Source organism: Hypomesus transpacificus, chromosome 23 (assembly GCF_021917145.1).
Source record: "Hypomesus transpacificus isolate Combined female chromosome 23, fHypTra1, whole genome shotgun sequence".
Classification (NCBI taxonomy): domain Eukaryota; kingdom Metazoa; phylum Chordata; class Actinopteri; order Osmeriformes; family Osmeridae; genus Hypomesus; species Hypomesus transpacificus.
In genome coordinates, this window is record NC_061082.1 from 10,485,207 (window position 1) to 10,513,026 (window position 27,820).

Genomic DNA, 27,820 nt, shown 5'->3' on the forward strand with positions numbered 1-27,820 from the left:
ACCGTTTATAACAGTGACAATAATTGAGCCATGGCAACCCTAAAGGCTATGCTTTGAAGCAAAAGTATGACTTAAAACGTTTGCATCACCAGATGCCATACCTCTAGGTGTCAACTCTGGTCTGGTGGAGGAGAACCCATAGGGCGCCCCGGAAAACAGCTGGCAGCCAGGCAAGTGCAAATATAAGACACTCAAAAAAATATTCAAACCATTGCCATTGTAAGGCATACCTAATTGTAAGGCATACTTAAGTTGTTCTGATCGTGGGGGGAAACATATTTGTCAAAACAACAAATGTTGTCTTACTAATGCTTTGTATACCCCATTCAGCTGTACCATCTTGGGCAAAGACCAATCGAGGTAACATTTGTTATGTACATCAATGTTACAGCTAATCTAGAAGAACCACAGTGTATGCCAATCATGCAAACTCTTGTAAACTTGTTTTACTTGTCTTTAATTACAGACACATTACAGGTTATGCTCCGGAAGATGGAGACATTGGAAGAGAACCAGCGAGAGGCTCTCCTGTTCAGGCGACCACAGGGCAGACACACTGAAGAGGTGCCAGTGATGGACCTACAGGTGGCCCAAACACAGGCTGAACTTCAAGACCTTGAGGAGCGCCTTACGGTGCTGGAGTTGCGAAAGAGAGCGGTAAGTGTTTGGAGATCCCACAAACTATGGCTTACACGCATTCAACGTTCACATTGGTGCTGACAATAAGTTCATGACTTCTAATTCCAGACGCTGTGATGAAGTAGAAGACGGGACTGGGAGAGAAAGCTGTGGAGCTCCGCATAGAGGAAACACTCAAACACACCCCGGCAGCCCATTCAAAACCAGCCAGGTGAATGAATCATGTTTGCAACTTCCATATCCAATCTTTCACGTGGCTATGACACAAATGTAGAATCACATAATATTTTAATTGATGATGTATATTATTTTAGATGTGATTTTTTAAGACTTGTATAGCCCCTTTTCACACGTGCGATTATGTTAATCGAACACTAACTTATTTTGTGCTTCCTTGTCAGGGCCATCAGACAGGACTCATAGCGGGGACTGGAAGAAGATTTTAATTCATTTTTTGCACTTTGTTTGTTTGGCACTTTTGTTTTGCAGTGTTTGTTTTGCAGTGTTTTTTTCTTTGCAGTGTTTGTTTTGCAGTGTTTGTTTTGCAGTGGCACTTTTTATCACGTATGTATATATTTTGGCCATTTTAGTTTTTATTGTAAATGTTACATGCATACTTTGTGCATTGTCATTTTAGCAGACGCTCTTATTTACAGTAAGTACAGGGACATTCCCTGGAGGAAAGTAAGGTGAAGTGCCTTGCCCAAAGACACATCATTTGGCAGCCTTCTGATTTAATAGCCTGATTCCCTAACCGCTCAGCCATCTGACTCCCTTTTAGTGTAGGTAGAGCACATATTTAAGATTCCTTTATGTTGAATGTATATACCTTCCTGCCAAAGTAAATTCCTTGTCTGTGCAAACTTTCATGGCGAATTAAACACTTTCTGATTCTGAAATGCTGCCTCGTTTATGATTTAGCTTGAGTCAGGCTACACATCACACACATATTCCTCAGAACGTTGGCTATCTATTATACCAAAACAAGTAGCCTTCTGGGCAAATGAGGTCTGCATATGAAATATGTTACTTAATATTTAAGTAAATCATTAACGTCGCAGTTACGTACTAGCAACGTCAGAAAGTTACGTTGCTAGGAGGTTGCGCTTACGGACTGGCAACGTCGGAAAATAACGTTGCCACGACGTTGCGGTTACGGACTGGCAACGTCACAAAACAACGTTGCTAGGAGGTCGCGGTTACCGACTAGCAACGTCGGAAAATAACGTTGCGACGACGTTGCGGTTACGGACTGGCAACGTCAGAAAGTTACGTTGCTAGGAGGTTGCGGTTACGGACTGGCAACGTCGGAAAATAACGTTGCCAAGACGTCGCGGTTACGGACTGGCAACGTCGGAAAATTAACGTTGCCGCAACGTTGCGGTTACGGACTGGCAACGTCACAAGATGACGTTGCGGCAACGTACTGGCGCCCCACAGATGCACGGTCCCGCAACGTATGTTTGGTCAACGATTGACGTTGCGGCAACGTAAGGGCAACGTAACTGTGTTAGCTGGGTTGTTGCTATTGGCAGACACCTCGAGGCTCTTGAAATCAACCCTGCGCCTGATGAGTCTTGCATTATTTTGTGTCGCCTACATCATTGACAATAGTGTTTACACGAAATTCTTCGTTTTATCAATCACTCAGACACAATTACAAAATGTGTCAGAAATGTATCTGTTCTCAAAAAGTGGCTCCAAACCCCACACCATTCATGTAATTTACACTGTGAATGGTTGCTTGTTTTTACATTTAAACAAAATATGCGTTCTCTTCTACTATTCCCTAGTCAATTCAGTTTGGTTCCGAATTGGAATGGGAGGATACCGGATTAAAAAAAATGTAGGCCTATTACAGTTTTAATGTTGTACAACCATGCGACACAAGAACGTCAGTGCCCTCGTGAGATTATTTCAGGAAATGTTTCTTTTAGGTTTAGAAACGTGTCTTGTAACAAATTTGACGGTGTTTTTCTTTTTACTGTATTTTTATGAATTAGGATGATGGGGAAAAGATGGTGAAAGGGTCGAATGGTGAAAGGGTCGTAAATAAAAGCATATTAATTCTACGTGCATGTCTGTGATAGTATAAAAGCATTTGGTGCATTTATGTAAACAAAAATAGCACCCAAGGCATTCGTTTGTTAAAAAAATAAAAATAAATCCGTAATATCAACTGAGATCACACGGATTAAGATTTTAATCAGGAGTTTAGTGTTTGTATTTGGATTGATAGAAGTTGAGGGGCGGGTTTAGGGGTATTCTGGAATACAGTTTGCGGAGCGCATCAGTCGCCTACTGTGAAAAAACACTGTGGTGTGTAGTCGAGCGTGCGCTCGGCGAATAGCCGAGATTTAGAATGAAATAACAAATGGGAATTTAATGCATATATTCTACCGCCTATTTGATGGTTTATACATTTCAGGTAAGACCAAAGAGCCTTTTAAATTTGTTTACGGATATTCCTCGCCGATAACCCTGTGGACAAAAGAGATGGTATGGGTGGGATATAAAGGGAGGGGGGGATCAGCTGTAAAAGAATAGGCTAGTAGCCTACATTGCTTGTTTAAGCTACGTGCTGTCAGTATTTTCGCTTGTGTTAAATGCTAAGGCACATTATACCAAAACCTTAGAATCGCAATACGATTTATTAAGGAATATTTTCAATTGGTTATTTTTTTTAACATTCTCTGGCATGACCGTTTCCTGCTATAGACTCGCAACCGTATGCTGTAGCCTAGATGTGATTCGATCAAGGGTGTCGGCTCGTCTCTAATGCATAAACACACGATCCAACATTATTTAAAACAAAATAACCCCTAGTTATATCGTTTTTAAAATCAATCGTGGTTTTAGATATATTTATTTAATTTATTATTGAGAGTAAGCCAAACGTGTCTTAAATATCTATTATGTATGAACACAGCTGTGCTATAATTACATTTTATGCGAACACAATTGCATGTAGTTGTGATACACAAGTGCACAACTGCTCTTACATTCATAGAACAGATTTGATCAACTGATATACTTAGTAAATTTGTACTTTCTTCCATATTTAATCTCTAAACTTTCACTGAAGCATTAAAAGTATGTATATTTTTTCCCTCTCTTTCACAGATGCCTGAAAAAGAGGCCTGCCACTGATACTGAACTTAATGAAAGAAGAAATCCATGTAACCAGTACACCTTCCCAGGTCTTCATCAGTTGCAGCATAACATCCACCCAGGACCACATCCAGGAAGTGACTCATCCAGGTGAAGGCTCAGGATGGCTCAGGCAGAGGAGCAGCCAGCGGGGGACAGTAGCCCCCAGATGATCTCCCTGAGGTCGGATACATCAGGGAACCAGGTAGATGGAAGTGAAGTAGGTCCCGCCACTCGGAGGAAGAGAAGAAAGAAGAAGGAACCTCGGCCAGAGTCCATTATTGTGTACCGGTCTGAGACTGAGAGGACGCCAGGGGAGGAGCAAGCTGGAGAGGAGAGCGCTGAGAGAAGCACCGAGGAGGGAGCTAAATTCCTCTCCACACCGACTGGCGAGGGTGAGAGACAAAACAGACCCTTGTTTTTAACTCTGTCAGTTTCATCGCCTAAATAGTTATGTACTATGTGACCTGCTCCATGTATAGCGTGCAATGGAGAACCGTCGATTAGCTGTGCCGTTTCTTAACTGAATGTTTGAAATACTTATATCATACATTTGTAGGGCAATGGTTTAACCCCTCCCTCCCTCCCCAACTCCCTTCAGTCACATACCCTAGCTCTGTTTCATATTAAGGAGAGGTGTTGTGAGGTGTTGTCTGTATTGTGTGTTGACAGGAGGCTGGAACCTCCCCCCAGACAGCCGCTACGTCACCCTGACGGGCACCATCACTCGGGGTAAGAAGAAAGGTCAGATGGTGGACATCCATGTGACGCTGACCGAGCGTGAGCTCAGGGACCTTGCCCGTTCCAAGGAGCGTCTGGATGCCGAGTGCGAGGCGGGCGAGGGCTCCAAGCGCTCCTGCGGCCTCGGTTTCTGCCAGGGCCCCCACGTGGTGCTGTGGAGCCTTTCCTGCGCCCCTGTTGTCTTCCTCTTCTCCTTCATCACCTCCTTCTACTACGGCACGCTCACCTGGTACAACGTCTTCTTGGTGTACAACGAGGAGCGGACTTTCTGGCACAAGATCACCGTCTGTCCCTTCCTCATCATCTTTTACCCCATGCTGATCATGGCCATGGCCGTGTCGCTGGCGCTGTACTCCGCCGTGGTGCAGGTGTCCTGGGCCTTCAGTGAGTGGTGGCTGTCAGTGAGAGACCTGGAGAAGGGCTTCTGTGGCTGGGCCTGTGGGAAGCTGGGGCTGGAAGACTGTTCCCCCTACAGCATCGTGGAGCTGCTGGACTCCGACACCATTTCTGGTAGCATGCAGGGCAAGACCCCCAACGAACTGGCTCAGACCTCCTGTGTGTGAGGGGGAGATGGAAGGAGCAAGGGGGATTCAGCTCCAGTACTAGGAAGAGACTGGTTGAGTAGGAATTAGCCATAACCCAACACTGTTTGGTAAATCATGTCGCAAAGGGATGGATTAATTAATGATTTTAAACATGTGTAGTGCTGTGACTAAATATAAGATACTCAAGGTTCCGACTGTGTTAAAAAAAACACACACACTATCATTCATTTAAATATTGTCCTCCTCTAAATATTAAAATGTCTCAGAGCTATGATTTACATCTGCGTTTGGACCTGAAACTCAGACGCTGGATTCAGGCCCGTGTGTGTGTGTGGATGGATAATGGCTACACAGTGAGCAGCACCATTGTACACAGAATGGGAGTTGCAAAAAAAACTATATGGACAGTGGATTATGCATTCAGATACACTTTGTAAATATTTATAGTTATTTTAATATATGTGATGGATGTGTGCTGTACATTGTAATCAGGAAGCACATTTCAAATGCATCAATTCAACATTTTGGTCTGCAGGTGACATTGTGTGATGATTTACACCAATGCAACATTTTATTCATTAATTATGTTTAACTGTCGTAACAGGAGTTTCATATTTGTTTTACATTAATTCTCATTGACACGTATCATATTTAACACCACCTGAAAGACTTGTCATTGTTGTTGCCAACACTGCTGACATCGCTCATCTTCATTGTTCCTGTCCAAAGGCATCAGGGTTCTGAGCTTCTTAAATCTGTTTACCACCTGGTTGCTGTCTCAGTTCCCATATTCTAATGCCTGTTATTTGATTTATTTTAAAAAACTTTCTGATGACAAGGCTACCTACTCTGGTTATGAGTAAACATGTACAGGTGTTTTGCACTGTGTAGGAAGCTGTAACTTTCAATCAACTTGTCTGGCTGAGACATGTCCGACAGATAAAAGATCTCGTCCAACTGTTGGTCTGGTAAGGAAACAGAAGGGAGGAAACAGAAGATGAATTCAGCTAGATGGAGTTGAATCCATATGCACTGCAGGCTAAACATGTGGAAGGCTCTGTTTCACAGGCATGAACTTGATTAAAGCAAGGTTTTGCTAAGTGTTTGGTGTTCACTAAATGTTGCTTTGTGTTTGTTGCTTTTCATGAGATGCAGTGAAAGGAAATAAATGATTTTCACAGTGAATGCTGTGTTGTTTTTGTGTAACCTCTTAATGTGTATTTTATTCATATGGATATTTATTAATTCATTTGAATATTGAATTAGTCCAATTTACCACTAGTCTGTGTTTGACCGCTTTGATCTGACGAAGATTTTTTGCAACTTTATTGTACCTCAACATGCCATTTATATAACCTGTAGCAAAAATGGACTTTGTGTCTTTAGTTACGTGTATTTGAGTAAATAAGGATTATGGTCAAATGAATGTATTGAATCTATATCAATCTCTTAACATATTACATAAATCAGATGGTTCTTGGTAGCACTTGGGAAATAAGTGTTTCTGATATAGCATGGTCCTCTCGTCCACATGACACCGGAAAATAAGGTTATAAAACTCCCTGAACATTGTTTTATGTGGGCTATAATTTGTATGTGAGTGTGTGTTTCAGTGAAGACATTACTTTTGTGACAAATTATTATGACCAGCGACCAAGATTATTACAAGGTAAATAAATATGCTTGTGTAGTCTGTTGTAAGGGATAAGCGTTTGTTGCCCATAGCACTAGCCCATAATAAACATACCAAATCTCTCTATATATACCAGTCAATAATAGACAAGTCAACTGGTATATGTAGACAGCAGCTAGCAGTGGCGGTTCTAGACACATTTTACTGGGGGGGACAAGGGGGGGCCAGTGTTTAAATAGAGGGGCACATTAAAAAACGGAAACAAATGATATTTAAACATTAAATAATTTAATTTAGCTTTACATTAAATTCATACAAACGGCTCTGGCTCTCCCTCTTCCAGCTCCTCAACTCTCTCAATACCTTGATATGTTTCTCAAACTTTTGTATTTACTGGGGCTAAAAAGGCTGCAATGTCCCTTCCTCGTTTCATGATGACTACTAGAAGAAAAAAACGTGTGAAAAATAAAATAAAAACGTTTATTTTTGTTTTTATTCAGTCAGCTCAGGGGGGCCACAGGGGAGCCATGGACATTTTTACAGGGGCACTGGTCCCTGTAGGCCGCCGTGTAGAACCGCCCCTGGCAGCAAGTATGATAAACCACAGAATGCACATTATTCATAAAGCAGTGACCGTGCTGGGGCACCCGGGGCGTTTGACCTACTTGTCATGTTCGTACGTTGTCTGTCTGCATCATCACCACTGATGCCCTATTTAAGCCAATACTTTACATTAGCTAAAACATGAAACGCATGTATTAAATACAACGTGAAAACATGAATTCTTCACTTCATTTCTGTAAAGTAAATAACCAGTTAGGAACAATCTTTAAAAAATTACTGTTCCTCTACGGACTGATAACACAGTGGGACAGAAGCTTGGACGAGGGAAAGGGATTGAAAATGGCTCCGTCTTCCAAAGCAAGTAACTTTTTAATCTTTATAAGCTACTCATTTATGTTCCTATCAGCTTTAGCAATTGATTATTGTGATTAGCTTTATGAGTGCGTATGTGTGTCATTCTAGTATTTTAGTCACTTTAAATCCATGGAAACAAGGCGGCGAGATGTGGGCAGGGCATGTACCGACTTGTTTGATACAACAAGACTGCAGACCACTGCTCGTCCATTTCAATGAAACACTGCCCTCTGCTGAATAGAAATGAATACCTAACACATGCAGGGGACCCAATAACTATTGAGTCTTAGTTTTACCCTTAAACCTATGGATGCTTTGAATTTGGTCTAAATGGTTCTCTCTTCACCACATCTAGTCTGCATTAGTGCTGTGCATGGACGTGGGGTTCTCCATGTCCAACTCTGCTCCAGGCCAAGAATCACCGTTTGAACAAGCTAAGAAAGTCATCCAGAAGTTTATTCAGCGACAGGTAAAATCGTTCTTTTTTCCTTTAAAATAAATAAATAAATTAATACAACTTGATAGTACACCGACTATAAAGTTAGTAGTAGCCTACACTTTATAGTACATAGGTATACAATTAATAGGTAATGAATGGTCTTTGACTGCAGGTATTTGCTGAGAACAAAGATGAGCTGGGCCTGGTGTTGTTCGGCACCGACACCACTAAGAACCAACTGGCTGATGATAGCCAGTACCAGAATATCACTGTTCATCGCCATCTGATGCTTCCAGATTTTGACCTGCTCGAAGAAGTCCACAGTCAGATACATCCTGGTAGTCAACAGGCCGACTGTATCCTATCTGTGATCACGATCACTGCTGTTCCTCATGTCCAATGTTGCCCTCTTAAACTAATGCAATTTCAGCCAGTTGGCTTGGCCAAATAACGTCAATTTAGAAAAAATAAAAGTAATATTTAATAATTGCTTATTCAAATTGTGAAAATAGTATAGAACAAATCCAGTTAAAAGTACTTTCATTTCCTTAATATTTTAATCAGGGTTGGATGCTCTTGTTGTGTGCATGGACCTCTTACAAAATGAATCTCTGTAAGATTGCCTATTATTATTATTGTCTATTATATCTTCATAATAATGAAGATTATTGGTCATATTTAACTTAATATTATTTCCCTTTTAGAGGAAAGAAGTTTGAGCGTCTCAACATTGCCATCCTAACAAACCTCCACACCAAGGTCAACACAGACCAGCTAGATGTTATCATTGAAAACCTGAAGAAGGCCGGCATTACTCTGCAGTTCTTGTATGTGCTCTGTCTTCTATCACTTTGTGTCCTAACAGAGAGTTTTTTTACAGAGTGTCTTTTATACAGAGTGTCTTATATACAGAGCAAAACATCTGAAACACAGAACAGAATGTCTGCAGAATGTTTTGCAGGCAGAGTGACTCTGGCCCATGTATTCCTTTAGCCTGCCCTTTTCTCTGGACGATGAAGAGGAGGATGAGGAGGACGGGGATGGAGCAGGAGGAAGCTCCGGGCACCAGGCCCACAGGGGGAAGGGTCTGTCCAGGGAGCAGAAGCAGGGCATGGAGACGGTCAGGCAGATCATGCTGGCTCTGGATGAAGAAGATGGCCTGGAGGAAGTCTACCCCTTCAGGTAGAAGTGCGCTGGTAACTTGCAGACACGTTTACTAATCAGCTCCTTTGATTATTTTTAAAAGCATGTAGTTCTAGTCAGGAGTGAATGTAGAGCACAGAAAACTCTAAATATTTCAAGAAAAGAGTGCACACCCTGAGAATGAACTAGTTTCACACCAAAGGTTTGGTCTCAGAGCTGGATAATGTTGTCTGAAGGACAGGATGGAAGTGGTTGCAAGTTTCTCAGCATCTACCTGTGTGCTTGGTTCTCCCTCTGTCCTGCAGTGAAGCCATCGAAAAGTTGTCCATCTTCAAGAGCATTGAGAGGAGACCCACGGGCTGGCCGTGTCAGCTGACCATTGGCAGCTCCCTGTCCATCAAGATCCTCGGATACAAAGCAGTAAGGCCCTGTCCCATTAGGAACCATACCAATGTCCCTCAGGGTGCTGGAGATCTGAAGTGATCAAACAGTCTGTCTGTGTGTTGGTTTTGTGATGGCGTGACATTCAGTGTTGTGACCAATAGCCATTGTGTGACTGCAGGTGGCCAAAGAGTCTCTCATAAAGTCGTGGATGACGGTCGACGCCCAGACCAATCGGAAGGAGGATGTGAAGAGAGATGTGGTGTTCTGTCTGGAGGATGACAACGAGACAGAGGTTGAGAGAGATGACACTATCCAGGGTGAAAATACACACATAGCACCACATCACACAGACATTTTGAACATATCCTGTACCTCTACTATAATGCCCACAAATACATGTGCATTGCTCATTTGCTCATTGCCGCAATTCCAGAAAAGTTGGGACGTTGTGTAAAATTAAAAATAAAACTGAATACAATCATTTACAAATCTCATAAACCCAATATGTTATTCACAATAGAACATATAAAACGTTTAAAAAACGTAAAAAACATATGTCAAATGTTTTAACTGATGAAATGTACCATTTGAAGAAAAAAAAAAAAGGTAATTTTGAATTTTGATGGCAGCAACACATCTCCAAAAAGTTGGGACAAGGCCATGTTCCATGTAGCATCCCCTCTTCTGGGGATGAGGAATCTTGTCCCTTTTGTGTGTGATACAGGATTCTTGCTGCTCAACGGTCCTGTGTCTTCTTTGTCATTTTTTTTCGTTTAGTGCGTTCTGCAGAGAAGGGAGACTGGTGTTTTGGAATGGAAGGGAAAAAACAGGACAGAGTAACAAGGCAGATATCGCTATAAAAATTGTCAATAAAATATATACATTATACATATTTTTTTGCGACGTAGTTACGGCGGCAGACGTGTGTTGGTTAGGCGGCCACCTCAACTAAAAAGTGCTGTGGGAAACGCTGAACCATGTTACTGACCTGTTTGCAATTAACCTAGTTTGTTGCAAACTGGTTCCTCCAGCTGTTTATTTTTTGTAACACGTTTTCCAGCCTTTTATTGCCCCTGTCCCAACTTTTTTGAGACATGTTGCTGCCATCATATTCAAAAAGATTTTTTTCCCTTAAAATGGTACATTGGGGTTGTAATATCAACTTCAGCTGTATCCTATAATACTTCCACAGTATGTAAAACTTCTGGACAAACTGGAACCTAATTCAAACCACACTAGAACTTGTTTAAAAGTAGCTTTTATAAAGGTTGATGTTGCCTCCCTGGACCTCTCCCTGCAGGTTTCCGCTATGGTAGTGACATCGTCCCCTTCTCTAAGGTGGACCAGGACCAGATGAAGTACAAGGCTGAGGGCAAGTGTTTTGCCGTACTGGGCTTTGCCAAACAGAACATGGTAATGTGCAGATGCTGCATCAATTTGTTGCTAAGTGAACATTTTTGTTACAATAAATCTTTGGACAACAAATTGTTGTGTGAAATTGAATTTGCTGCTGTGTTTCTATTCTAATCTCTCTGTATACACACACACATGCATTGTATGTTGCAGATACACCGCCACCACTTCATGGGAGACAAGATCTTGAAGGTGTTTGCCCCCAAGGATGACGAGGTAAGACTGCCAAAGAGACCAAACCAAGAGGAAGTAAGAATGTCAGCATGGCCCCAACAGGAAGAAGGATCAAGGATGTTAGATAATTGGGACAGAAAGTCTGCAGCTTTCACATGTTGCCACCCCCCCCCACCCCCCTCTCTAATGGACTATATTACCCAACACAGACATGTGAGATGACAAATATCTTCTCTCTCCTTCCTGTTTCCTGTCTCCGTGCTGGTGCACCAGCATGCTGCAGTTGCCCTCTCTGCCCTCATTCAAGCGTTGGACGAGCTTAACATGGTAGCTATCGTCCGCTACGTGTACGACCGACGCTGTAACCCCCAAGTAGGGGCTGCTTTCCCTTGCATCAAGGACAAGTATGAGGTGAGCTGACAGGAGAGTAGAGATGTTTGGTTGTTCCAGGGTGTCCTACCATGTGGATGTAGGTAGCTGCTAGTATTAGATAACATCTTCACAAGGAAGATGACTAGGACTCCTGTCACCGTGGTCCTGGGGGTCAAGGAGCCTAATATGTCCAATCCAAGAAGGATATACAGTGTTTCCCACAGATTAGAAATCTAATTGTGGCGGGGAGGGGTGGGGGTTGTCAGACCGGGGGGGGGGGGGGGGGTCGTAATAATTCCTTCGTTAATAATTCGTTACAGTTAATTTGTTCATAATTTGGTACATTAAATATTAACCCAAAATGATTCACACCTTCACAAATTAACAACAACTAACATATCATTTCTGCATTATGCATGTAGCAACGCTAGTGCTAAACAACTATTTAACTGGTCGGCTCCATGACGCCGAGTAAGTAGCTAGTTCTTGAGACTTCTCACCAAAAGAACGAAGGGGAAACTTCAAGTACTGTAAGTCGCTCTGGATAAGAGCATCTGCTAAATGACTAAATGTAAGTGTGAGTAAGGCACCGAGCGAAAAGTAGCCTAAACTTTCCTTGACTTTTAGCTACGGCACTAATGCTGAAGGCTCGCTGATATAGCTGTCGGTCTTACTAGAACGGCATATGTATGCATTGTTGCTAACGTGTGCTGACGTTGTGACTGTGTGCATATGTGGGAAAGACGCATGAGTGACAGAGAGACGGAGGGAGAGCAGGGGAAAGGAAATGCAGCTGAACAAATACGCTGCGTGTTTTAACCTAAATAGCTATAAAAAAAAATTTTTACGAAACGCAATGTGGGAAACACTGATATATAATATTTTTTTTCTCATATCTAGATTTTTTCAGCTTTTTTTTATACAGACAGAAAAGCAAGGCAAAAATGAGAGGGGAAGACATGCAGAAAATGGCCCAGGCCGCAATCAAACCTTTAATATCTGTCCACTGAGGATCTGCCGGGAACCTGAGTAGATGAGTTGCCAGTCTCACCAACGTCTAACTCCTTCCGCTCCTCAGTGTCTGATGTACGTTCAGCTGCCCTTCATGGAAGATCTGCGACAGTTCACCTTCCCTTCTCTGGAGAACAACAAGAAGTTCACTCCCTCAGGTGGGGCCCCGACTCACACCTCAGCTGTTTTCACATACTCTAGCTGTTAGTTTAATTACCATGCAGCAAGTCAACAACAGCAAGCTGATTCCTTCACCTAGCTCAGCTATGCCTCACTCGTCCCATACTTTGATATGAATGCCGAGGAGTGAGTCCCTCAGCGTTTCTGGTAGCCGGCCTGTCAGAGGTCAGACATATGATGGTGTTGCGGTCTGTGTTTCTCCAGAGGCTCAGCTGGCAGCCATGGACTCTGTCATAGACTCCATGATGCTGGTGGAAGAGGGGGAGAGTGGGAAGCAGGAGGACTTGTTCAAGGTCCACCACATCCAGAACCCAACCTTCCAGAGACTATTCCAGGTAGCATCCTGTTCAGCGAGGGAAGAAAGATGGTCCTTCCACCTTTAGAGAAGACACAGTACAAAAATCAAGTAGATTCAGGATATTGATTACAGTGATAGTCACCCATACAAACCCACAGCACTACTTCTCCTGATCATTAATGAATATTCTACCCTCCCCTCACTTCCAACCCTCTCCCTACCTCCTACCCTTCCCTCTCTACCAACCCTCTCCCTACCCTGTACCCTCCCCCTTTACCAACCTTCTTTCTAACAGTGCCTGCACCACCGGGGGTTGAACCCTGACACCCACCTCCCTTCCACAGAGCCCTGGCTGCTGGCTGCTCTGGAGCGCCCCCCTGTGGTCAGTGCACGCTGTCAGGCCCCTCTGGAGGAACTGAAGAAGAAATTCCCCCTCAAGGAGGCGGTGAAGAAGAAGGAGCTGAAGACCAGTGTCCAGATGTTTGGTAGCAGGTGAGAGAAGGGGGCCAGGAGAAGGGTTAGCTGAATGCTAGAATGGCCTTTAAAACTGGATAAAGTTTCTTTGCCATTTGCGACAAGTAGTAGAACATTGGAATTCTCTGTGCTGCACCTTTTAACGATTTCAAGGCTGGTAATGAATTTGAATTCTAAATAAATAAATAATAATCCAACGTGAAGAGTACAAATGGTGTTGACCCCTCTAGCTTTCACGTTAGAATAGGATTGCCATCGCTCTATGCTTGTGGTGTGGAAGTGACCTCCTGTTGTCTGTCCCCCGTAGCTCTGAGGAGCCCGAAGCTAAGAAGGTGAAGCTGGACGAGGACGAGGACTTCCACCTGGCAGACAACACGGCAGGCAGCGTCAGTTCGGTAAGAGACTGCTGGCATGGCACTGACATCACAGCCTCTGATTTGAGGTTGTTTAAGCCAGAAATATTATTTATTTCATTTTTGAGATGTGTACACATTATTTACGTTTTTTTTTTTTGCATGTGTATATAGGCCTAGCTCTGTGGACCAATAGGCAGGAAGTAGAGTTTACGTTGCACTGGGGACTTGTTTAGCCAAGCAAAGATGTGTAGCAAAGTGAAGTGTGGTAAGTGAAGTGGAAGTTTGTACTCCACTTAAGATTCAATGGTGGATTGATGACGGTGTGTTTCATTCAATTGGGGAAGGAATAAATCTATTAGTAATGAGAACACAGAGTCGTATATTTCCTGAAGGTAGTGATGGATAAATTGTGACTTTATAAGTGAATGGCCACAACCCTAGTCCAAGGCAGATCTTTTTGCCACATTGTATTGATGCATCATTTTAAAGAGTAACTGTGCACTTTTCAGCCTTTATCTCTTTAGTTAAAGTGCTTTCTGGAGAAAGGTTGAGTGTGGAAGATATTTTATGAATATTTATTCTGGGGCTTCCTCAAACACTCAGTGATGCATGAGCAGGGTGAGTGGTCATACACTCCCTCCTTGTGATCGGTCAGATAATCTCGAAAAGGTGCTCATTCAGCGTTTCTTTTTTTTTACCACTAGGAGCAAACAGAGCAGGGATTTACCACCAAATATTCAGAAATAACTTGAAATCAAGACCAGAATGAAGTTTACTGTGGGTATTTACCATAGGGGTTTAACTTATTTCAATTTGCTGTTGATAGTTACCAAGATCCATTGTAAGATCCATGCAGGCATCAGGGTAGCTGTGGTGGAAGACATAGATAGAGAGTCAAATCACAGGCTTGTGGTTGTCTTGGGCAGGTGGGCAGTGTGGACCCAGCTAAAGACTTCTGCAGCCTGCTCCGCCAGAAGAGCCTCCCGTTTGGAGAGGGTGAGACTGATGACCTCCATTACTGCATGGTTCACAGTGTGTTCATTCCTCCGTCATCACTCTAGCCATCGTTGACAGTTCGACAATGGGACTTACTCAGGGAGGTGCAAGTCTCTGTGGTAACTTGTGTGTGCTTGTTCCAGTGTGTCAACAGCTGATTGGTAGAATCGAGCAGCTGGTGTCGCAGAAGAGTACTCATTACTATATGAAGGCCATCTCCTGTATCAAGGTCTTCAGAGAGCAGTCTGTCAAGGTGAGCACTATAAAACACATCTCTACACTGTGTGTGTGTGTGTGTGTGTGTGTGTGTGGGGGGGGGGGGGGTTGCATTTATGTTATGCTGATGTTTTTGGTTCACTGTATTACGTAATATTGTAGTTGAGATCTAATTGTTGCACTGTGCCTTGGTTTCGGTCATTCTATATTTGATTATTACTGTGTGTGTGAGGAGGGAGGAGGGAGGGGGGAGTGATCAATGACAGGAGACCGGTGTGCTTCATATGGGTGTGTCCCTTACAGGCTGGGAATGCTGAGCTATTTAACAGCTACCTCCAGTCCCTGAAAAGAAGCATTCCAGACCGGGGCCTGAATGACTTCTGGGGGCTGCTGGCTCAAGGTAGCCCTCACCTGACTCCATTACTTCTTACACATACTCTAATTCTTTGGGGGAACTTTATGTGTGACACTGAGTGCAATGAAACCATTGGATTAGTTCCATCTTTGCCAACTTTTACTCTTTCATCTGGTTGACAAGATTTTGTGGCTCAGTGACTGTGACCCAACCTGGCAACCCTCTAAGCCCCCACAGTAGGACCCTCCTGTCTGGTATGAAACATCAGCAGCCTGCCTGGTGAACTTTGACCCTTTTGTGTTTTGTTTGACAGATGTCCTGACTCTGATCAACAAGGACGAGGTGGAGGGAAGCTCTGCCTCTAAGCAAGAAGCCAATGAGGTGAGGGAATTAACCACTTCCCTCTATCACCTATGTGATGTCATCATCATCAACAATGTTGTCATTATAACTTATGTGATGCAACTATGCTTCACTAACAGTAAGAGTGTGGACCATCTTGCATGGTGACATTTTGGATGGTCTGGACAAACCTGATCTAACAATGTTCATGTCCTCAGTTCCTGTTGATGGGGGAGAAGGAGGAAGTGACGGTTGCTTCTGCAGAGGGAGGTGCTGACGACGTGGATGACCTGGTAAGAGTTCTCTCACTTGATTATATCATCACATGATAAGATCTGGTAAGAGTTCTGTCACATGGCTATCAAGCCTTAGTTTTTACAGTGTCCCTGTAAGAGGAAGTGTGTGTGTGTGTGCGATGGCCCACCGATAACAAACCCTGGGTGTGTTCTTCCTGTGCAGCTGGACATGATGTGAACACACAGCTATTTGAAAGGCCTGACCCTGAAGAAGAAGTACCACCCCGGGGAATCGGACCAAACAGAACCACACCTCCAGCACTCCCACACGGCTAGTTTACAGACTGGAGGTCTTTGTCCAGATATTAAATGTTGCTCAGCAGACTAGCAGCATTCCATGAACGTGGAGTCACTGACCACTAATGTTTTCACTTTATCAACTTGTGTCTTGGTGGTCTTGTCCGGTTGAGATGCAGCAGTTAAGTAACGGAGACAAAAGTTGTTTTTTGTTAACTGGAAAACTGTAATTTGTTTAAAAATGTACATCCTCAAAGCACACACAGTACTTCACCCAACAGAAACCAATATCTGTAACTTTGTCTTGCTCCTGATGTTAGAATAAAGTCATGTTTGGTGAGCGGGGATCATATTTTGTCCCATATAGATTTTTGCACAGCATTACCCAAAATACAGGACACAAAGTATTCATTCTTTTATCAGAGAAGTTTTGAACCTGTAATCTATTGGTCTGCCGTCAAGTGCTCTACCACCATTGAGCTATACAACATATCCACATAATACAGGACCACATACAGTGCTAACTGGGAAAGCAGGCAAGTGGAAACATTTTATGCCAGCAAGCTTACAACCTACCCTTTTTAACCTCTATATAAACAAAATGACCGTAACATTTCTAACATCCCAACCTTAACCCTTATCCCATAAAGACAAAGTGATCATCACATAACATGCATCCTCTGTTAACAAACCCACCTAAAGAAGCGTTCAAAAACGCTTGACTTGGAGGCATCAAACAGGTCTAGCCCTTTGAAGATGGCAAACTGGTCGCCCATGGCCAGCTTCAAAAGGACGTCCTGATTGATATCAGGTCCTGTAGTGATTACCGTAGTAACTGCCTGTACCCCGCGCATGGCTTGGACCGCTTTTTCGAGGCTGTCTGTGATGTCGGAGACGCCGTCAGTGATGAAGACAAAGGAGACTTCGGCATTACTCCTTGTCAGGAGCGTCGTGCCTCTCTTGACTATGTTGTCGACGGCGTAGGCGATGGCGGGCTCCAGCTCCGAGGTGGAGTCCAGGTAGGACATGCTGACCAGGCCGTTTGTGATGACCTCCAGGTCATGAGTGAGACCGAAGGCCACCACATTCTTATTCTTGCTGTACTGGAGCAGTGCCAGTCGCGCGCGCATGCGGTCCTTGTTGCCCTTCGCCAGAGTTAGGCTATGCGCCAACCTCGCCACGAAGTCAAGGACATGCTGGAAGTTCTTCTCACCCAGACGCTCAGAGCCATCCAATAGGAAAATGAGATCCACAGCTCGCTCCTTGCACCTGCCCAGGTCTGGTTCTGGAAGCACAGACAACAACGGAGCACCCTCAGTATTCAGCTTGATTCTGTTTGAAAGAATTATGTCATTTGATTAAATCCTACCTGTTTGACATGGCAGGTCTGGACACACAATAACAGGCTCTGAAAAAGAAAGGGAATGAATGGTGTGGATCAGGTTGTTTCAAACCTTTTTGAAATAAAGGTTGTTTCAATTTATTATTAGGCGTCACAAGGTGACACACAAGTTGGGAAATTACATCAAAAACATAAAATCATAGGAGCTGATTTTATATAGACCCATTTATTCTCCCTCATTTGAGACTAGAAGTGCTGCAATGTTATCCTTGGTGTTTTAGTGTACATGTCCTTGAGGCCTAGGATAAAATGCATTATTTTAGACTCGTTGTTCAGCACTTAAGTAAGCATCGGTTGTTTTTCAATGTGCTTGAGGAAGACATGTGACCTGACCGGCGCTGTGGCGACTCACCAGGGCAGAGCACGGTCTCCATCTGGTCAATGAAGTCCTCGGCCATCAGGTCAGCAAAGCGGTTCATGACAGCCACACGTCCTTGGCGCTTGCAGGTGATGGAGATCAAACTCTCTGGCTCCTCCTTCTGACCAAAAATGTCGCCCACACCGATGGCGCTGACGTCCAGGCTGGGGTCGTTACATAGGTACTGGAGCAGGGTGTCGTCGTCGCGTGGGTCGTAGCGGCCGTCGGTGACTACAACCACGGACACCCTGGCGGCAGCGCGCCGGCCATCCCTGATTAGGTTGTCGTAAGCGAACTTGAGAGCGGAGGGCGTCCAGGTCCCTCCTGCTATCCACTGCAGGTTTTTCACCGCCGTCTTGAAGGCCGACAGGGAGTTGATGTTTGCGTCGTCAAGTTGGATGGCCTCGAACGTTCCGTTGTGACTGTACTGGACCACTCCTACCCTGGTCCCTGGAAAAAGCAATAAGGGAGAAGAGGGGTGACGGAAAGAGGGTCGAGAAAGAGGAAGAGGAGAGAGGCGACATAGAGTGACTTGGTAAAATGACAGTATGCCCTCTCTACTTCCCTAGACAACAACACTGATCTGCACCTCCAAGAATCTCTCCCCAAAAAAATCTTATAACAGGATGACTCTTGCTTAGAGACTTGTTGCTCTTGTGGTTAGTGGTAACTGAACAAATTGTGCTCGCTATAATATATTGTTTTTATTGTTGCTTGTTTTCTACAGGTACACTTGCACTTTTAGCGGTTCATGTTGTTTAATTGTAACTTGTTTAACGACATGCTCTTGTGGTTCTTACCTTTGGCACTTATTTTGGTTGTTCACAATATGTGCTTCATGTTTTGGCTACTTGCAATGTTTTGGGGCTATCTTGTTGTTATTATCAGTGACCTATGCACTTTGTTAAGCGCTCTTTTGGAAGTCGCTTTGGATAAAAGTGTCTGCTAAATGAATAAATGTAATGTAAATGTAACAGGGACCAGGGCATAGGTTTGAACGTTGGTGAGGAGGACAAACATATCTATCACCCTATATGCAAACTCTGCCCCTGCTCTGCCGCTAATTATTGGTGGGGATGCTGCTATGGTCTCTTTGACACTGATAGGGACATCCCCCTTTTGTCCAGAATCTCCCTCTATGAACAGGTATGGGCTGGGTCAGACTGTTTGAGGGAAGCTACACCAGCATGGCTGAAGATCTTACAGTACTTGTCTCAACATGGATCCTACCTGTCTCAGACGAGGGGTCGCTGGCCATGGAGCCCAGCCTGTTGATGGTGCTGATCACAAAGTTCTTCTCCAGGGTGAAGTTGGTCATCCCAACACTCTCTGAGCTGTCGATCACAAACACGATGTCCAGAGCTCCGCAACGCTTTTCACAGTCTTGAGGAAACAGACATTTTGTCAGCCTCAGGTTGTGAACAGTTGTTGTCTTGAGCACATGGACTCCTCAGTGGTTCACTGTGTTTAGGCATTTTTCTTGTATTGTGTCTTGTGCTCACTGTATCGTGCGTCCTGCTCAGTCCTAGGTAGTAAAGTTCAGTGCTGTAGTGCTTCTCAGTGTGAGAATTGTCTCGTGGGTTCAGACCTTCAGTACTTCTATGTTATTTTGGATGAAAGCATCTGGTAAATTATATGTAACATGCACCTCACAGCACTCCCATTGACCCCCAGTATGAAAACAGCTCTTTAACTTACCACAACAACCGCATGACTCTCTGACATAGCTCATCACGTCACATTCCTATATCACACACACAAATTGGTGGTATCAAGCACTGATCTGGAATAGTTGTGTTTGTTTATGTGTTTGAGAATAGGTCTGAAATCTTCATATGATAACCAAGCTTACTGTAAGTCCAGGGTCTCCCACTGGTCCACGGTCGCCCTAGTAGGAAGAAAGATCTAAATAGTCAGATACTAGTAACAACTGATCTATATCCTTTGTTTAAAGACCATCTAATTGCCTTTCTATGTATTTATAGTTGAATGTTTATGCATGCTATGAGGTTCTGTCCTCTGAGGAAACTTCTGGAAGAACTCCAAGCTAAACACAGTTGGTTTCCTTTGGATGTGCGTTTCTTACGTCTGACCCAGGGTCTCCTAAGGCCCCCCTGCTTCCCAGCTCTCCCTTTGAACCTGGCTCACCCTGGAAGAAAAAATAACAAAAAGACCCACTTTACTGGAAATCATTTTATCTGGAATTTCCCTTACATATTGTTGCTTGATAGGTGCCAAAAACACCATACTATTGCACAGAAATAAGATCTTGACATTCTTTTCACAAATATGTTATTTTATAAATAGGTTTGATATGCTATAAAACATTGCATTGTCTTTTTTTCTTTGAATTGGAATTGAATTCGTTTTTTTTCAAGGCTGTGTAGTAACATTAATTCAGTATATTTTAACGACCATGAACATGTTTTTCGAATTGTCTGAACTCACTGGTTCCCCAGGGACTCCTTTAGGCCCCAGACCACCTTTCGGACCACACTCCCCTCGACTGCCCCGAGGTCCGACCCCGCCTTTACCACCCCTGTCCCCCTAAGAAGACCAGTCACACAACATATAACATCACCAAAACACAACACAGAATGTAACACAACCACACAGAATATAACAAAATATAATACAAAAACACTATAACACAACACAGAATATGGTGTAACAACAAAAGCACAGAGCAAATACTGGAAACAGTAAGGCCCTTGTAATGTGGCCAGTATGGCTCTAATACTGCAACGGGGTGGTTCTAATACCACAGATAGTATGGCTCTAATTCTACAGAGATACAGTATGGCTCTAATACTACAGACAGACAGGATGGATCTAAAACTGCAGACAAAACAGCTTTCAGCAGCAGATCAAACCATACCGTGGACCCTCTCGATCCAGGATAGCCAAAGCCAGCTCTGCCAACGTCACCCTTCAAGGAAATAAAAGGAAGGATGTCAGTTTTGCCAGATGTTCGTTGCGGAGCCATGGACTGCTGTTATGCTGATGCCCCCCATGGGCCTGGTCCCTCACCTTGGGTCCTGGAGCACCTGTCTCCCCTCTGACCCCCGGGTCCCCTGCCTCCCCAGAAGCACCCTGTAGACACAGAGCACAGATCCACTGACCACAGGTTTCCTTGATCCACTCACTGTACTTCACAATGTTTTTTGTGGTATGTGTATGTGGTGTTCAGAATATAAACATGAGCTTTATCCTGTGTCCTTTACACTGTGCAGGATGTACAAAATAAGGTAGTATTTCATAATGTAGTAATCACGGTATTTGTTAAATACAGCATACTTGTGATCCATACTTGTTTACAGTGTAAGTAATCTAGTGTGGTATGTAGCATACTTGTGGTCCATTTTCTCCTGGGGAACCAGGCTGGCCCCTAGGTCCAGGAAGACCCAAGTCCCCCTAGAAGAAGACGAAAGAGAAATAGAGATTAAACCCTAATTACTGAGGTCGGGTCAGCTGGCACACCTTGGACTTTAAGACAATGTGAAAGGGTGTCTGTCCTGCCACAGAGATCCATGTGAATGTTCCGTGTGTGTGTTTGTCTGGAAAGAGGAGCCAGTGGTCTAGATTAGGCGGCTCTGGAAGTGCATCAAGACTGGGTGACTCAGCGCATCTTCAGTCATAGAGATTGTGTTGTCTTTGGTCAGGGTTAAGGCTAGAATTGGCAATGAGTTGTTGATCATTATCTGTCCAGTACTGTTATCTCCACTTGGTGGACGCACAAACACACCTCACCTTTGACCCCTTGTCTCCAGAAGCTCCAAGGGGGCCTCTTGACCCCTCAGATCCTAACTCACCCTGAGGACACACAAACATCAATAAACACGTACATATTTACATTAGGAGAGCTACTTTAAATTGCAATTCATCAGCAAAGTATGTCAACATTGTAGCAGAGGCTGACTCTTACAAACACATCAAATAGCTGATATTGTTTACAGCTGCAAGCTGCAGCCACACCTTCTTTCACTGAAATGGTCCACTGGATCATCAATAAATGGAACGTGATGTCTGAAAAACTCCCGACATTCTAATTTTGGAAACTATTAAAAGTTATTTTAACTGATTTGAATTCATGAATTGCACGTTCAAATAACTACCATCCTCCCAAATTCTGTCCTTTATGTATATACTTTGTGATATGGTTTCTTTCTAAAACTGCTTGTCCGCCCTCCGTGACTATACCTTGACTCTCTGTGACTGTACCTTTTGTCCTTTGCTTCCACTTCTTCCTGGTCTTCCCTTTGGTCCGTGGTCTCCCATTCTACCCTGGTCACATGAACACAGGCATGTGATTTGGATTTCACCATTAACCAGAGCTAATGTGTTCGTTGAAATGTTTGGGTGGTGGAAATTAGCATACAGGGTCCCCTCTTTGTCCAGGAAGCCCATTTTCCCCCTGAAAATAAGTCAAATAAATAATTTAGCTTTAAATAAGTTGCTTCATAGACTACAACTGATTATAATGAAGGAAGGTTTCTATAATACCGTTAATCCTTTGGTTCCTGGCAGCCCAGCACTTCCAGGGATCCCTTCTTCCCCCTGAGCAACAAGAGACACTGTCACTGGGCCTCTTGATCACATCTCCAAAGTGGTACATCCAAATGGAAACGCCTAGTCAGTCTGCTATCCTGTGACTTGTGCTGAGCTGTGACTGTACACTTACTGTACCTTACCTCCAGGACCACCAGGACTGTACCATTACTGTACCTTTGCTCCAGGATCTCCAGGAGGGCCTACAGGTCCTGGTCTCCCTGGGCGACCTGGATCTCCCTGGAAATCAATGAAGTCACCATCATTAGTAATCAGTCATGAGTAGCCATTCCATCTCACATTCCAACGTGGCTGAACCCGAAACAACAATGAACAAGACGTCCAAACAAAAGAACAATTTATTCTGGAAAGATGGATGGACGGAAGTGTATGTATGTGTAGATGGATGGAGGTGGACGGTGAGTGTGGGTGGTACCAGGTGCAGACCTGTTCTCCATCGGCTCCAGGTGGTCCGCTCTCCCCCACCTCTCCTGGGTAGCCATCTGGACCCTGCCAACAAGACAGTCAGACGGGACAGGTGCTGTTTGAATTTCAACATTTCCCTTGACCTGGTCCCACAGGGCACCTCTGAGGTCAGCCAGAGCTCTCTTACCTGGTCTCCCGGGTCTCCTTTGCAACCAGGAGCTCCAATGCGACCCATTTTACCCTGAGACATCACATATACACACACAAAATGGCAGGTTAGAAGTACAAACATTTAAAGTAATTTAAATACTAATAGTAATTTAGAGTGTTTACAGTTAAAGTTTGATAATATTTTGGGATATAAAAATTGGACTGATGACTGGACTGACCTTCTGCCCATCTGTTCCATTCCTACCAGGGAATCCTGAAATGCCCTAATTACAGAGGACACATTCAATGTTAATAAGTTCAATATCTTTACCTACTGTAGCAATCTAGCAACAAACTGTCGCACACACATGCAGTCTAAACACTAGCACACACATGCAGTATAAAACACCCACACAAACACGCACAAATACCTTCTGTCCATATAGACCTCTTTCACCCTGTGAAGTAGAAAAACAAACATATTCAGTCATATTCAGATATAAATCATATTTACTTTAAGTGGAAATAAAATGACTTAACTAAATAGCATTAACTTACCTTGTCCCCATTTAGACCAATCTCCCCCTAAATCAAAGAATAGTATTTCAAAGTTAGTATGTAATTAAAATGACAATTAGAATGATCTCTTGATAAAGGGATTATCGATTTGTTTCAGCTAACAAACCTTCGTCCCTGGATGTCCTATGGGACCTTCGATACCAGAATCTCCCTGTTATGAGAAGCAATTAAAATATCAACCACAATTCTCTAGAATAAAAGCAAACAGAACATGTTTATATATAGTGTTGGGCACTTTAAGTCAGATACTTGAATAAATGAAAATAATAGCAATCATCCTATCCAGCAATAAGCCATGGCTGGGTGTGGGAGAAATCATTGACCCGCTTTAATGATTGAAGGTCCAAACTGGGGACCTTAGACCTCAGAAAAAGTACATGTATAGTCCACGAGTGCGTGCGGTAAAAACCAATGTTCGTAAATTTTCCTTGATTAGCCCTGTTCAGTTGCACCTGTGCAGTGTGCACATAGATGTCACTAATCACAATAACCTACACTGCCACCCAAAGGTAAACTTGATATGCGACAAATGATAAATTGACATAACTACAGACACAGCTAATGGTTCCTACAATAATAACAATTAACATACAAAACAGCTTTTGATTGATGACATTTTTCAAAATTCAATCTAGGTCATAACTTGTCTGATTAAAAGAAAAGGCTAAATTATAACAACAAATCCAGGGACTTGTGTTTGCAAACAGGAAAGGCATTAATGGTGAAATAACAAATAGGAAAATACACAAGCTAATATTGGCTTATCTTGACCATGATGTCTGACACACCAAGGAGATCTTACCTGCTGACCCTTTTCACCCTTCGGACCATAAACACTACTTTTTCCTTTTGCTCCCTGAAATGGAAATTAGATAATTAAAACATTTTGGAGATTTTATTCAACCTTAATAATGCAAAGCTTTTCAAATGGGATATTCCTGTAAGTCCTCACCTTACGACCTCTGTCTCCTTTTGGACCAGGAGGTCCTGGAGTCTCCAGACACTGAGGTTTGTAACACTGCAAGATCAGAAACAATGGATTTGTAGTTGTGTATGCTAAAGCCCCTGAGAGAGAGAGAGAGAGAGAGAGAGAGAGAGAGAGAGAGAGAGAGAGAGAGAGAGAGAGAGAGAGAGAGAGAGAGAGAGAGAGAGAGAGAGAGAGAGAGAGAGAGAGAGAGAGAGAGAGAGAGAGAGAGAACATGTAACGAAATACACACCCAAGGAGACATATAATGGTTGTCTCCAATAGGCACTTGACAAAGCTGTACAGGTAATGCTTTTGATATTTACCTGTAAATAGGCTTGGTATTTCTGAAAAGAGAAAAAATGTACAAAACACAGTTACATGCAATGTAAGCACACATTTCTGAGGCATTGTATTTCTTGCAGGCATTCCTGAATGTTCAAAGACAGTCAATTGAAGATAATCACCATAGCTTTTATGATTCGTTCGATGGTAGAGGTCATTATTTTGGGTCTCCTATCAACGATGGTCACCGCCATGTAGTCACTCCGGTAGACCCCAGCAGGGGAGCTGGCTATCTCCAGCAGGCCCGACTCCTCCACCTCTCTGGAAGCAGCCACGGTGAACACCTGAATCCCCCGATCTCTGGCCGCCTCTGACGACTTCCTCATGCCTCCGCAGGGACTTCCTGTCACATGACCATCCGTGATAACCACAGAGAAGAGCGCAGCCTTCCCTCCAGCGGTGTGCCGCATCAACTGGTGGGTCATGTTGGTGAGGGCACAGTCGGTGTAGGTGCCCTTTCCCAGATACACAATCCCACTCAGGTGCCTGATGAAGTTCTCCTTGGTGGTGATGGGGCTGAACAGTATCTGGCTCTGGGAGTAGTGTAGGCCACCTAGAGACCAGGAGAGGTGGACATGGTTGCTGTACTCCTCATCCTCCAGCCTCTCAGCAAAAGTCTTGGTGAACTCCTTGACCCACTCCACTAGAGAGCCAGGATAAGACTCCTGCAAGGCGATAGTTTCCGAGGTGTCGATGGTGAAATACAAGTGGATGGGACACTCAATTGTTTCTGAAATTAGAAAGTAATAACAAACAATGAACTTGTTTGGAAAGAATGATGAGGTTCATGTGTACACACATTTATGGATAACTTGCATTGCTTTGCTTTCTGATAATTATTGATTGTCAAAGTAAATGACTTTTACAGGAATCTGATGAAAATGTGCATTTAACAGAGCATTGTACAAGAAATATAACAATGATTGACCAATCCAATTGATTCAATCCATAGACAAGGATTGGACCAAGGCCTGAATTTACCATCACAACCAAGATATGGGGGACGTGGACCGTCAGTCGGGACAATCGGTTTTGGTGTTGGATCTGACGACTCATTGTCTTTAACGGGGATTTGTGGTCCAATGCCTGGATTTGGCGGGAATGGGCGTGGTCCTCGTGGGGTTAGAATCTGAAGAAGGGCTGCTTGCAGGGTGCATAGAAAGATAACACCTGATCTCATGTCCATTTTCTCAGCGCTAAGGACAGAGGAATGTTATTGGGAGGGGGTGTTGAAAATGTCTTACCATGTTCTCTGGGCTAGCAGGAAATGGCTGTCAAACAAATGAGTGTTCACAGAAGGCATCTCTCCATGTAGGGTTCAAAATGTTTATTTAGGAAGATTACTCCACTGGCCGTTTGTGATGTAGTGTACTGTAGGCTACATATATAGGCCTATATTGGGCAATAATTGCAGAAATTGTTCAAACAGATGCTAGACTAGAATGTTGGCCTAACACAATTGCAATCTACCTTAGGTGATAAAAAGTACTACTATCTGTGTAGCTAATATAATAATCAATAATTCCTCAATAATTTGAGGACTTAACCCGTAATATATTGTGTATTTAATTTGTTAAATGTTTTCTTCTGAAATGTGTCAGAGGGTAAATTCAGTATTAGTTATGAAAAGGTTTACTTACCAAAAGAATGAGAACCGCAACTCTGCTGTCTGCAATTTGAAATGTAATTTAGAATTTAAAAAAATCACGGGATAAACAGCATAATATCTGCGAATTGACGGAACAATTTATACTCTGCGACAAAGATCTGAAGCCTTGTTCTTGTGGCTTTTACCACTGGATCTGCGCAGCCGTGGAGAGAAAGCAAAATTCTTCAGAATTTCGTTGGAATTAGAAGTCAGTCTGAAGCCAAAAACGAACTTTTGGAGTAAGCTCCATGAAAATCAGCAGATAGAGTTTTACTCCTCGGCGAATCGTGACTTATAGAGACTTTGGTATATCCTCAGCCTGCAGCTCTTCTCGGTCACCGCTGCCTCAGACCGCTAAGTATACACCGCTAGAGTACACCGAGAAGCAGAAGATAAACGTTGTGCAAACGAATTCCTCACATAACCTTGCATTTGTTTACATCCTTACATGGAAGCGTTAGACTCTCCTTTCTCTGTGGCCCGTGGTGGTGCCTAACGATACTAATAGGCCTACCTGTAGTGTGGTAATGTCTAAATATTGTATGTATAATTCTAGGACAACATCCACACACATAATACTAGAAACGTGTACTGATTAAATGAAACCAAGTTGAAACATGATGGCTCATGAATCATCTCACAAAGTAATAGATTTGTCTTGTTTCTCACGTTTTGTGTAACACTGTTCCCGGGGTGCGTGTAAATCATTTCAAATGACGTCTGTCTCTTATTTACACCTCTGGCTTCATTCACGGTTTTTAAACAGTCAAGGACAGATATATTGGATCTATCGTCGTAGTCCTCCTGCTCATCTACTGTAGTGGCACCTGCGAGGTCATCGTCTGTCAAATGAATTGACGCCTCATTTAACTTCCATCGCCTGTGACAGGCGCACCTTTTGGAAGAGAGGAGTTGTTGAACATTAGACGATGTAAGAAGCTTCACTGGATACAGCCCACCATTGTGAACACATGGTGGTCATCTCAGTAGGCTAATACAATTAGTTAGGGTTAGGGTTAGGTTGTTGCGCAAGTGTTAATGTTTTGTAAGTGAATGTTTATCTTTGGGCGCGTATTTTTGTTGACCAG

At 43.4% G+C, this 27,820-nt stretch overlaps 3 protein-coding genes across 4 annotated transcripts; 2 read left to right on the top strand and 1 right to left on the bottom strand.

Annotated features, from left to right (window-relative positions):
• Positions 1–2,925: 2,925 nt before the first annotated feature.
• tmem169b (transmembrane protein 169b) lies at positions 2,926–6,252 on the top strand. The gene is made up of 3 exons (XM_047047034.1): positions 2,926–3,067; positions 3,763–4,184; positions 4,462–6,252. The coding sequence occupies exons 2-3, from the start codon at positions 3,914–3,916 to the stop codon at positions 5,091–5,093; spliced, it is 903 nt and encodes a 300-aa protein (XP_046902990.1). The 5' UTR covers positions 2,926–3,067; positions 3,763–3,913; the 3' UTR covers positions 5,094–6,252.
• A 1,282-nt stretch (positions 6,253–7,534) lies between these two features.
• xrcc5 (X-ray repair complementing defective repair in Chinese hamster cells 5) lies at positions 7,535–16,652 on the top strand. The gene is made up of 21 exons (XM_047047012.1): positions 7,535–7,629; positions 7,982–8,095; positions 8,238–8,421; positions 8,630–8,678; positions 8,770–8,892; positions 9,059–9,247; positions 9,514–9,628; positions 9,771–9,909; positions 10,893–11,005; positions 11,159–11,221; positions 11,453–11,590; positions 12,630–12,720; positions 12,947–13,077; positions 13,336–13,532; positions 13,822–13,909; positions 14,797–14,866; positions 15,010–15,119; positions 15,386–15,482; positions 15,751–15,818; positions 15,998–16,072; positions 16,239–16,652. Exons 1-21 carry the CDS (start codon positions 7,612–7,614, stop codon positions 16,251–16,253), a joined length of 2,187 nt encoding a protein of 728 aa, XP_046902968.1. The 5' UTR covers positions 7,535–7,611; the 3' UTR covers positions 16,254–16,652.
• A 62-nt stretch (positions 16,653–16,714) lies between these two features.
• Positions 16,715–27,455, bottom strand: LOC124485407 (collagen alpha-2(VI) chain-like). Of its 2 annotated transcripts, none has more exons than XM_047047006.1 (29): positions 27,402–27,455; positions 26,725–26,753; positions 26,066–26,280; positions 25,207–25,814; positions 25,066–25,086; positions 24,728–24,793; positions 24,578–24,631; positions 23,882–23,926; positions 23,755–23,781; positions 23,628–23,654; positions 23,436–23,480; positions 23,234–23,287; positions 23,068–23,130; positions 22,798–22,860; positions 22,576–22,629; positions 22,451–22,486; positions 22,294–22,356; positions 21,823–21,885; positions 21,424–21,486; positions 21,103–21,165; positions 20,951–21,001; positions 20,521–20,619; positions 20,159–20,221; positions 19,925–19,960; positions 19,771–19,816; positions 19,303–19,455; positions 18,067–18,522; positions 17,682–17,720; positions 16,715–17,597 (listed from the first exon to the last, which is right to left on the bottom strand). In XM_047047006.1, the coding sequence occupies exons 1-29, from the start codon at positions 27,438–27,440 to the stop codon at positions 16,996–16,998; spliced, it is 3,243 nt and encodes a 1,080-aa protein (XP_046902962.1). In that variant the 5' UTR covers positions 27,441–27,455; the 3' UTR covers positions 16,715–16,995. The 2 variants fall into 2 exon arrangements, with proteins under 2 accessions (XP_046902962.1, XP_046902963.1); XM_047047007.1 differs by lacking the exon at positions 27,402–27,455 and adding an exon at positions 26,879–27,134.
• Positions 27,456–27,820: the final 365 nt, after the last annotated feature.